General features: G+C 41.8%; 1 protein-coding gene across 1 annotated transcript; it reads left to right on the top strand.

Annotated features, from left to right (window-relative positions):
* Window positions 1-1,835: 1,835 nt before the first annotated feature.
* akirin1 (akirin 1) lies at window positions 1,836-11,797 on the top strand. Its single transcript, XM_075466034.1, has 5 exons — window positions 1,836-2,204; window positions 8,603-8,749; window positions 10,401-10,529; window positions 11,093-11,164; window positions 11,256-11,797. Exons 1-5 carry the CDS (start codon window positions 2,000-2,002, stop codon window positions 11,264-11,266), a joined length of 564 nt encoding a protein of 187 aa, XP_075322149.1. The 5' UTR covers window positions 1,836-1,999; the 3' UTR covers window positions 11,267-11,797.
* Window positions 11,798-12,201: the final 404 nt, after the last annotated feature.

Below are 12,201 nucleotides of genomic sequence, written 5' to 3'. Positions count from 1 at the left end.
GGGGCACCGGCTACGAAAAGAGTGAGCACAAACACTAGAACAGTCTTTGCAATAGTAACAACTGGCAGCTGCAACAGGGCACATACTCACATGGAATACACTCACATGCATACATTACCATAAAAGTCTTAAAACTCTTGTTGGCAGCTATTTCAACAATCGTATGAGCTGATTGAAGAATAAAAATGATCTCCCTATATTTTGACTCGATGTCACAGTAAATCGCATTAATGAATCATACACAGCATTACCAAGTACAAAATAAAACCAATGATTTTCAAAGTGTATCTCACTCTATGTCCATTTCAAAGGTTTATCTTTGCTGCCACACCACAAAATCTGTCAGAAATGAGTGTGAAAACACACAAGTGTGTGTGCCAAGAGATTACATATGGAGACCAGGAGCGCATGGCATTTACGAGAATTCAAATCGAAGTCATAATCTAATGGTTTTGGTTTTATCCACAACACTCTAATCAATTCTGTCATTCTGAGTGTAGGCATTTGTAATATTTTCTCAGCTTGATTTATATAAAATGATTCTTAAATTGCCAGAATACTAATAACCAGTGCAACTAAATAATGCAGTGGGACATAAAAACATGGAATTTTAATAGTTAATAGTCAAAAGTTACATTGCTCAGCTTCACTATCCTTTTTCACTTTAATGGGGAGATACTTAGTGTCACTTCAACTGATGCTGTTAAATATTTCCAGCAGTACATGGTGATCCAGATGTGAATTATAATACACTGTAAATAATGTTATTCTCGTCAAGTGTTTAGTTCTTCCTATAAATGATGTATTTATGTAGCCTAACAATATGAATTATATAAAAACAAATTATGTTTATTTATCAAAGTTATGTAAAAATCATCATATGAGGCTAATTAATTGTTGACTCATCGCTAACAGATAATAAAGTCAGCTTTCTCCAAAAGGAGAAAGTGTAGCATCATACTAGAGCATGGACTGATTATGCGAAATGGTTCCCAAGACACAAACATGTAAAATATTCTCAATTTGTTTCACTGGCCGTTAAGCCAGCTGCAAGCTTTGCATATGTTTTTCATCATTAAATGTACCCTTTCTTAAAATATTTTGCATCTTATTTAGGCCATTTTGATTACTTTAATGGTGAGTCTGGAACTTGTGTGGGTTTATTTTCTTCTGTAATTGATTTAGAGTGTTTTACATATTTTGTAGCCACTCTGTGCCTCTTTAAGGTCAGTGTGTCTCATTTTGGTTATTTCACATATCTCTGTAATTGCTTTGTGTTAGGTTCTGGTTGTGCGATGGAAATGAAAACATTGAGATCAATAATTCATAATCCTAAAATAATGAAGCACAATTATACAAACAGATGTAATAGATAGTGACTGAATGTGTCCAAAACTGTTTTGTATCATTGTTTGTCATCTTTTTATCATGGCTATTTGGCTGTTTTGTGTGTCTGTCCATCGTAAATTCGTTCGATAGTCTATCGGTGTTCTGGTGTTCAAATTTTATCTACCTGTTTTTTGTTTTGTTTTTATTTGATTACCTCCTCAGACGTCTCATGAACCCTCAATCGGAGTTCAACGAGAATTGATCAACAACAACTCCGGGGGTGGACGACCGGAAATTGCAATGTAAAACTAGCAAAAAAGAGAGAAATAAATTATACGTTCTTCAAGTACAATTCAGAAATACAATTAAAAAAGAAAGCCTGGATAACGTTTTACATTTCGAGCGGGGAATTTGACTAGATTAATTGTTGAAAATGCTTGATATCCCCTCTTTTTCCTCTAGTGGTAGAGTCCGCCATTGTGACGTTTTAAAAATTCAGCAGGCACGGTCGGCAGTTGGCTTACTATTCAGAGAAGAAAATCCGTTGTTGTGTAGAGGAAGAAAGGCGTACAAGAAATTCGAGGAACGTTAAACGTACTAAAGGGAGCGTTAAACCCCAATATTGCGGGTCGGTTTTCTCCAACTTATTTCCCCGTTTTGTTTCGCTAACATGGCTTGTGGAGCTACGTTAAAGCGGTCGATGGAGTTTGAGGCCCTCCTCAGTCCTCAGTCTCCCAAGCGGAGAAGGTGCAATCCACTACCGGGGACTCCAAGCACTCCGTCCCCTCAAAGATGCAACCTCCGTCCACCGGTCGACAGCCCAGCGCATTCGATGTCTCCCCAGCCCATCGGCGGCGAACACAGGCTTACTCCAGGTATAAATCTTAATCTAATTTGACGTATTTTTCTGCGTTTCAGGGTGGGTGTCATGGGGGAGGGGGTTTGGGTGGAGTGGAATGGATAGCTAGCTACTTGAGAATCAGAACAGGGGTTGAACGTTAGCGTTCTAAAGCTAATGTCGCCAGGTTACAGAGGCCGACCCTTTCACTGATTGTAATATATTAGTAAACACGGAAAAGAAGAATTTGTTCCATAAGTATTCGTCGGTGGCGTCCTGCCAGCTCTTAGCTTGTAATGGCTAATATTAATTAATTTATTTTTTTCCCCTCCCCTTCCTTTTTAAAGGTAAGCAATATATACAGAGCTCTTATTTCTAATACGTTTTCTGGCCCTGGCAGGGTTGTGTAAACAAGACTCCTCTTATCAGCTTTTCCCCACTCTTTAGCTAAGCCACCAGACAGTTGAATTGTATGCTATAGTTCAGAATTTACAATCTGATATAGTTAAACAAAAGATCCTGCGTATTCTTTCACACCTAGCACTCTAATCTGCTGGCTTTCAAACACAAATCGCATCACAGCAGAGGCCTCATCATTGCAGGCTATTCATTAGGAGCTGCCTGGGTAATGTTCTTTGGCACTAGTACCTCAATTGTCTTGCACTGAAGTGGCGGTTACCATTATTCAGCACAACCATTTCTTGTCCCCCACAGGCCTGTAAGGCATTGTTCATTTCCTTTATGCCTATACCCTACTTGCAGCTCCACAGTGAGCGTTGGACGGGTGTGGGCTGCACAAGTAGACACAGGATAATTACTCCGAGGTCTCTGCAGTCCAGTGGCCAATTGTACGTGCCAGTCAATGAGACTTTGGCAGCAGCCAGGCCTAATCCTTTTTCTTTTTGAATTCCACTTGGACATTGCTGTATGTCCTTGTCATTTTATGATTTTAATTCCTGCAAAAATAAGGATTGCAACTACTTGTGCTAAGCCACGCTAGTAAGTCTTGGATTGTTTTGTGGCCCCATTAGAGGTCCACCGCTTTGCAGCACAGTCCACTATAAAGAGCAGGGTTACTTCGGTGCTAACGAGTTTTTCTGATGGTATGAATAGTCTTGTATTCCTTTTTGGCACCGAGTAGGGACTGTTTCAGTAAATCTAAAATGCATTCCTCAGAGATGGTTTTATTAGCAAAGAACTCCTTGGAGAAGAGGCCATATCTATCTTTCATATTACACATATTGTTGGGTTAAATTTCTCTTACATTACGCAGTCCTCGCCCTAGAAACAAACCCAAGCGCTTTTTGCATCACAGCGGAAGCTTTACTTTAAGCACAGACTCTTATCTTTTTGTCATGCACGTTTGGGAACAGACGCCTTTTAGGCCATGTAAAGACCGGCTTCTGTGCACACTATTGGGAGTTAATGTTAATGTGCTTTTTGTGGAACATTACCCATGGAGAAGGTTTGAGTGAGAGGGAATTGTTGGCTATTGGTGAACATTATTGTCATTGAAACAATAAATGAACTAAATAAATGTGTCCCTCTGCTGTCATTTAAACAAAGGGGTGAAATTCAGCCTCTATAGTTCCTTTTTTTTGCAGGAAAAGAAATGATGATGCGGCACATCGCTCAGTGAAGGCCAGGTTGGGTTTGCTGACTATGACATAGGCGTTGATGAAGATATTGTCATTATTGGCTTCTTGTGAAAGGTGTTTTACGTGGTAATTCTGATCATTGATTACCCAAAAAAAATCAATCAGACTGTACAGGTTAGTTCTATGTATTCTGGAGGCGAGGACATGTTTACTCGCCCTTATCATTGCTCTTACTGTTTGTGGTATACACAGACTGATGCGCTCAGATTAGTTTTTGTCTAGGTCTTCTGGTCTGATGTTACACATTTAGTTTTAGTCAGCTCAAGCTTGAACTTTGTTTTAAGAATCCATCAAGTTTGTTTAGCTGCATTGGTGCACAGCAGCCGTAAGGTTGAAGGAGATTTGTGTGCTCCAAAGATGAGGTCCAAGTACCTGGGATTATGCAAATATTTAGTCAGAGTCCGCCGCCCCCCCCCCCCCCCCCCCCCCCCCCCCCCGCTGGTAGTGGTACTGCAACCTACTTTTCTGATGTAGTTTGTCAAGTGAATGCAGTTTTGCATTTGGCAAAAGGTCATCCGTCCTCCCTCCCACCTTCCTTTACCCACACAGGCTTTCCAGTCAGGTTTGCCTGTGGAGAGAAAGTCAAGAATCTGACACTGCCAGGTATTTTTTGGGAAATGTTTCGTAATGTGGATAATCCACTCCACTCACCTCTCTCTAGTATTTGAGCATCCAGTCTGGGCTTGTGCTCAGATGACGGATGTTTCTGGTGTTTTTCTTTTTCTCTGGGCTGTCGTCTTATTTCCAAGGATTGCGTGTCAGAAAGAAAGGTTCCTGGGTGACTGATCAGACCTGAAGCCTGTGTCGAGCTGAAAGTCGGGGGAGGTTTTTTGGATGTGGGGTTATTGACTGTTACTAGAGCAACATTGGAATCAGACCTGTCTAGAAACGATGTTTTCTGCTCTTCTGAAGAAAATTTCTGGACTGTCCATCGTCTACTTGTTTTTTCTTATGTTTGAACTAATAGTGGTAAGTCTTAAATTCTTTCCCCCACATGGGGAACTTGAAGAGACCTGTAATGCATCCCAGTCCTCTCCCAGGTGTTTGGGACATTCGAAACCCACCTCTCCCCTACAATCCTTCAGCAGTGGAGGGTGAATTGAAATGAGTCGGCTTTGTTTTCTCTCCACCACCATGTCCTGTCTATCGGGCCGCTCTCTGAGGTTTGTGCCTAAGCCTTTTAGCTGAGGCTATCTCCGCTGTGTTCCCCTGGCTCCCGGAAGTCTGTGATTGATTGCTTGGCCTGGTTTTGACAGGGTCATTGTTACCAAGCAACACTCACTGTTGAGCTACGAGACGTTGGCACGCAGCGGTAGAGACATTCGACTTATTCAGTCAGATGGGTCCAAGCACAGCGATCCATCTGTCAGAAGTGATTGTCCGACAGCTTGTCATTTCTCTGAGGATGAAATATGCATTTAATTTTGATTAATTCACTAATGCTTTGTTAACACGGGCGTGTACGCTCAGGCTGCCGGACCCATTCACATGGCACCATTTTCACAATTCATTTCTGTTAAATAGTTAATTCACATCAGTATTTTATATAGTGATACAGAATTATGACCCTAAACGGAGTTGGTTTTGGTTTTATCTGCAGATCCTGCTTCATGCAGACCTCAGCAACAGTCTTACTGAGTTCCTTTTTCTAGTGCAGGGTTTCCCCCAGGAAATTGGTAAGCGTAAGTTTTGAGATGTGTAGCTAAAGAAGACGGAGTTTTCTGTTTGCACAAAACTCTTAGTGCTCAGTGAATATTATCAAACTTAATGGAGAATATTCAGTTTTCAAACATTGTCTGCTTGTGTTCACTTCGGTGCTGCAAATTTAGATTTTCTTTTTAGTGTTAAGTATTAATATTCTATAATTCAAGGTACTTGGTCTTGTTTGACAGCTGCAATTCTTGCTGAATAAAAGCAACATTTTATGGTGTTCTTTCATGGATGTTAAGTGCTACCTTCAACCCAATGCAGTGAATATTTGGACAATTGAAGCCTGTGTGCTGGTGTGTCTGTCACTGCAAGCCGACCACTGAACACTAGTTGGTGGGTTTGAGTTTCTTTATGTACTTTGGCAGCTGAAAACTGAAGTTTCTGGATTTTACTCTGGTTTTCGAGTGCGTTTGTGGCTCAGGTTGAAGCTATAAAAGGCTGACAAGCGTTGCTACTAAAATTGCTGCAAAGCAGAAACGAAGGAAGATATCGGTTGGATGGTTTTCTTTTTTCTGACATGCAGTCAAAGGCTGGATAATGCATTAACAGAACTGGGTATGCCTGGTTCATGCTTTGACATTTTTGTTTTTGAGAAAAGCAGTGTGCTGCATTTACTTTCAAAACAAGCAGAGCAGTCACTGCTGCTGGGGTCTCATCACCTCGATACGTAGTTGGTTTTCTGAGTAGAGGTAACACGGTATCAAACGCAAGCTTTTATCTTTGATCAGAGCTCAGAATGATACTGATAGTCTGTGTCTCATTTCAAGCGATCCTGATGTAATCTGTGTACAGACGAGTTGAGCTTGAGCTTGTAATCAAACCATGCTAAACCATGAATTCATTTTTATCGTCTGGTTGGCACTTAACTGTTAAACAACTTCTCAAATTGTTAAGTTTTTCTGTCCAGATACACATTTGGCTCTGCAGAACTGATGACCACTGACATCTTTCAGGTGTGTTATACCCCGTGTCCTCACTAACGGGTGTGTACGAGGCTCTCTGCAGACCTGTGTGGAATGTGGAAAATACCTTTTCTGTAAAAGCCTATCTTACTGGAACATGATCCTCAAATTCCCCTTTTATGACCAAAGCGATTCCAGTGCTGCTTTGGATACCGAGCCTAACTTGGAACAATTGATTTATTTTTTTTTTCTGTTTCAACTGCCAAAGCACTGGTGCCAGGCCAGGAAAACTGGTGCTACAATAGCAATAACTTGTTGCCGGTCCAGTGTAAAGATGTCAACATGGACATTAAGTAAACTCAGCAGTGTGTGTACACGAGCTCATTGTCCCCATAGTTTTCCTGCAGTTGAATGTTTTTATATCGCCACCTGGCATTTGCGAACGCTGTCCAATTCACAATCGCTGTTTATAAACGCTGTTAGGTGTCCTGTTGGCAGCACCGTTCATAAATTCTGGTTTTATGTTATTGCAAAGAGTATTTCCAACGGCTTTTATAAACTAGACTGTTGTTCGTAACAGACCGTATCGCAGGGTAAATGAGACCGACGCTGTGGTCTGAGCAGGTGGAACGGCTACCTGCACATTTAGATCACACAAGATGGAGGCTCAAACGGCATCATTGAAAGGTTTTAGGTCGCAGTGTGGAAAATCAGACCATTTCTGAACTGGCTCGAGCATCAGGCGAGCACCTGGTCGAAAAGCAAATTCTCACACATGATAAGCTTGTTGGAGTTTAGCTTTAGTGACAAAAGTGTTGTTCATTGATAGTCTGGCAGTTTTCTAAACTGCTTGTGGAAAACAGGACTGCTCCAGTTGGGATCTCTTTGTAGTTTGTATATGATGGCATTCTCCCTGCTGTGTCATGGCTTGTGTAGCTAAACAAACAGCTCTGCCAGATTAGTCTCATTACTGCTGGGAGGTTTGGGAGGCCAGGCTACATCCACCAAGAGGTGGGGTCTCTGAGAGGTCACCTGCTTAGTAATGTGCAACCATGTATGTAACGGACCTTCCTTAAAATGCTCTGCAGAGAAAATCCAGCTTTACGGAGCAGTTCAAACCAGCTTACAGATGAGCAGGCTGAAGTGGCAGCATGGCTGCTCACTCTCTCCCCACCCAAGATAAATGAGGCACAGTTCCCCAGATAGAGCTGTACACAGACTTCACTCGCTGTATAAATGGAGAAAGATAAAGTCCCTCCTCTGTGTTGGGTTATCAGCTGTGTTGGAGGCCATGTTGTTTCTCTCTTGTTTTTCCCAGGCCTCGTCTGTTTTCACACATGTACCTGCTGTGTCCATATTCCCGTTCATTTTGGTCCACCAGCGAGTTTTAGAATATCATCAAATTGTCGTGTTATCAAAGTTTCCTTTAAATTTAGCTCAAAGTGGCGAAGATTCATCACAACTGATGTTCAGTTTTACATCCTTTCTGTCGCTTCCTTGTAGAACGCTGCTCTGTCGGAACAAATCCGATTACTCCACATGCAGACTTCAACTATCTGAACAAGGACTAAAAGAAGCTTCAGACTAAAAGGCTTTCACTTTGGTACCGCCTCGGAAAGATGGTGATCTACGTCGCAGCTTAGCCTTGAGCCTTTTCACCCGCTGTAGTTTGGCACGATGCAGACATCATTAAAAAAAAGAAATGAAAGTGACAGTCACAAGATTAAAGTGTGCTGTAGGTGTGGCCGCGTTTGATACAGCTGGAGTAGCTGAATTTACTAATGTCCATCTTTAAGGGTCCAGGTTAAGTGAGAAATAACATGCGAGCGGGATTGACGTTCATCTCAAGACGCCTGTATGATAGTGCCTTCCTGTAATCGTCCCGTTTATTCTGGAATGCATCCAGCATTGTACGAGTCTGGTTGGTGCAGAGACCAAAACCAAAAGCATCAAAGATTAGACCAATGGTTTGATTCCTGGAAGTAGTTTTTGTTCTTGTAAAGCAGTTGTGTTGGACTGAAAGGAATATGTGCGATGCTGGGATAGTTTGTCACCGTATTGGGGGTGGGGTACTATTGGAGACCGCCGTTCATATTGTCACAGTTCTCACGGGTTGGAACATGCGTGAGCGGATGATCTCATTTTGACTCTGTTGCTCCCCACAGAGCAAATCTTCCATAACCTCCGTCAGGAGTACAGCCGGATCCAGAGGCGGCGGCAGCTGGAAGGGGCTTTCAACCAGACTGAGGCCTGCAGCTCCAGTGACGCTCCCAGCCCCAGTTCCTCCCTCAACGCTCCCAGCTCTCCACCAGGTAGGAGACTGTCCCAAAGGCTGCACACACCCACCAACATTTCTGCATGCATGTATGCTTTGGACCCAGAGGTCCTCTGGTCCTGTGCAGATGTAAAGGCAGCTCCTGCTTTTTCTTTTTGCCATTAAGCACACAGCGAAGGAGTAAAAAGTTCTGAATAAAAGTTTCATGTTTGAGATTCTGATCAAATAGCAGAACGACTTAGTTTTCTTTCAGTATAAAGCGACATCGATACCCAAAATATTTTATGGAAACAAAAATTTTAGAGCTTTTCAATTATCCAAAACCAGTTGGGTGCTCCGATTGATCAGGCACTGATCATTATGATTGATCATTATGATTGATCATTATGATTGAGTCGGTGTGCATTAAAAAGGCTGATCAGGAGGGAGGGCTGATGTTGATTTTTAAATGCAGTGGAAAGCTGCAGCAGCTCAAGCAAAGCCTGTTAAGAGTGCATCATGAGTTCTCAGAGCTGGAGTTAAATCGGGTAACTTATTTATTTTGAGCTTTTGAGGCTACATATTCATTTCGGATCCCACAGAGTAAACAATAGAAACAGAAAACCGTGCACAGGCATGATGATGTCGGCACTAAAGCAGCTTTACTGTGCAGCCAAGATGACTTCAGTGGAGATGTCCTTGTGTTAACACAAGTTCAACAAACGATTACAAAGAAGTGCTACACCTGACATTTAATGTTTGTTACACACCCAAAACCTTAGTTTGACAAGCATTCAACATGAGTTAATTAGCCCATAGCTAAATATGTTATGGATACAGATGATGTAATTAAAGAGATTTCTCAACTGTTGTTGCTATGTTTATACCAATGATAACACATGTTTAACTTTTAACGAGTAAAAACAACTGCACCCCGACAATTTTACTGAAACAGTGGGACAGGGTACCATCCAGAGAGCCGGATCTTTCATCTGTTTTGCTCACGCGAAATCCTGCATAGTGCTTTATGACTGCATTTCAGATGAAGCTCTAATAAGTTTAAAAGAAGGTAAACCTTTTAAATGTGTATGTTTTTTGTTGTATTGTTTGACCACTTCCTGTTCTGCTCCGGTGAAAAATGACACTTAATTAATTTATCATATCTATGAATGTGGTACATTTTAGTGTTTTTTTTTTTTTGTCTGCTTTTTTGGTGCCACTTAACAGTAAAGCAATATAAAGCATAAAGACCATTTTTGCCAGTGAATGTGCGAGATGTAATTCAACACTGGCCTTCAGGCTCCTGTGCAGGAGGGACCCGTTCATCACGGTGACTGTACCGTTACGAACCCATTCTCTTTCTGTCTCTGAGGCCGCTGTTAAACCTGCGTCCTTGCTCCGCCATCTGCCGCTTTGATTTACGCACATTTTCAGTCTGCTCAGGTCATAGCAGACCTCAAAGACCACTCGGTAATGAATCACCCAGCGACGGCTGGCTCCAGTTTCAGCCTGACGGAGACACAGGAGAGACTGCCAACATTAGTGCTGCATGACCCTGCTGGTCTCGCACAGAAAGCGAAGCTGTAAATTTGCACCTGGTCCAGCATCACTCAGTCTGGAAAGACGTTTCTGCCCCTCTGACTTATTACTGCGTAGATGATGCATGTGACTTCAAATGACAGATCTGTTTTTTTTTTTGTCTTTCACAGGTGCCTCAAGGAAGGACCAGCCCTCGTTCACACTGAGGCAGGTTAGCTACCTGTGCGAGCGTCTGCTCAAAGACCACGAGGAGAAGATCCGGGAGGAGTACGAACAGATACTTAACACAAAACTCGCAGGTGAAACGCTGCTTTCTTTGAAAAGACACCTTTAAATCACTCAGCGCAGCTTTTACCTGGCAGTGAAGTTCAGTTGAAGTATCGTGATAAACATTCTGTGTTTTCCATAAAAGTATCTTGCACATCATATCCGTTAAGGCCCTAAAGGCACATAAATGTAGTTTTTCTTGCCCCAAAACCCTGAGTTTCCAGAGGAAAAACTTTTTTTTTTTTTTTTAACAGTAAATCATCATAGTTGAGAGGTTTGTTTCTGTAGATTAAAGTTGAAATGACAACTTTCCTATAAATACCAGTACAACCAATTTCAAGGTGCAGCTGTTGCCATGTAAGCTGAAGTAACTTTTGTTAATCACCATCCCAAAGGTGAAAGGAACAATCCAGTCCCCAGTTTAGCAGCTCGGGAATGTCTCATGGCCGACCTCAAAAGCCCGGCTGTAATAAAATCTGTTGCTCACGTGTTCCCGTGTGGACATATCTTTACAAGATGATCTGTGTCTCTAAAAGTTAATCCTCTTCATGTCTCACTGAGCACAGCACTAACTCCTTCATCTTCCTCTTTTCAGAACAATATGAATCGTTTGTGAAATTCACACAAGACCAGATCATGCGAAGATATGGAGCCCGGCCCGCTAGTTGTAAGTACCGTTCGCCTCACAGACCCGTGTTCAACATTTTGGTGTAAAAGGATGATCTCACTAACGGTTTCAATCGTTTCTTGCGTTTCAGACGTCTCCTGAGCTCGCGTCAGTGTGATCCCGGCTTCCTCTCACAAGATGGCTGCTCTTCTACTGCCTCCTCCCCGTTGATTTACATTTTATTTCCCTGATACTCCCCCCTCCTCCCCTCTGAAAGAATTTGGGTGCCATGGCTCATTGACTTTTTAATCCAAAAATTGGTTTCTTACTTCCAATCTATTGCTGCTGGCCAAAAATTAGAATAATCTAAAAGGTAAACTATGTATAAAACCTGCATTCCTGTCTTTTTTTTTTTTTTAAATACTTTTTTTTTCTCCCCTCCCTGTCGCTATGCTTATTCCAGACATCCTGAAAAAAAAGCAGATGTTTGTCAAATCTCTTACTGGCGCTGTAGAAAAGGCTTATTGGCTTGTGATCATTCTGTATAACCTCCCAGCAGCTGTATTTTAAAGGCTCCTGCTTCTCACCTTGTCCAATGTCCCCTCCTCCTCACCCCCATCCTCACAACTCTTTACCTGAGAATGTGGATTTTTCTCCCTTTTGAAGAAAAAAATAAAAGTTCTGTGACTAAAATGCATTGCCTCTGAAGTTTATTTCAATTTGATTGTACCACATGTTGTAAAATGTGACCTTTTTTTGAGTCATTTTAGTTTCAATTTGAGGAGAAATATTTTAATAGATTTTCCGACACGTTGCACACAAAAATATACACTCGTAAAGTTAAATAAAAGTAGATTTTGCTGGGTGCACGGCTGTATGATTTGGATTAACTGTGGTGTTTTTATAAGGATTAGTAACTCTGCTCAATACAGTGGGCTCATTTTGTTTTGATGAAAAAGTTCTGGAGATTTGTGAGAGAATCCATGTGATGGGAAACGCACGTTTAACTACAAGAATGATTGTGCATGTACACGAGTTAATACAAGTGGTAAGGGAAGCATTTGGGGCACGAACACTGTAACCACGCGCTCTGGTGC

Source organism: Odontesthes bonariensis, chromosome 5, assembly GCF_027942865.1.
Source record: "Odontesthes bonariensis isolate fOdoBon6 chromosome 5, fOdoBon6.hap1, whole genome shotgun sequence".
Taxonomy (NCBI): Eukaryota; Metazoa; Chordata; class Actinopteri; order Atheriniformes; family Atherinopsidae; genus Odontesthes; species Odontesthes bonariensis.
Note: the sequence above shows the minus strand (reverse complement) of the source record. Positions and strands in the feature narration are given on the sequence as shown.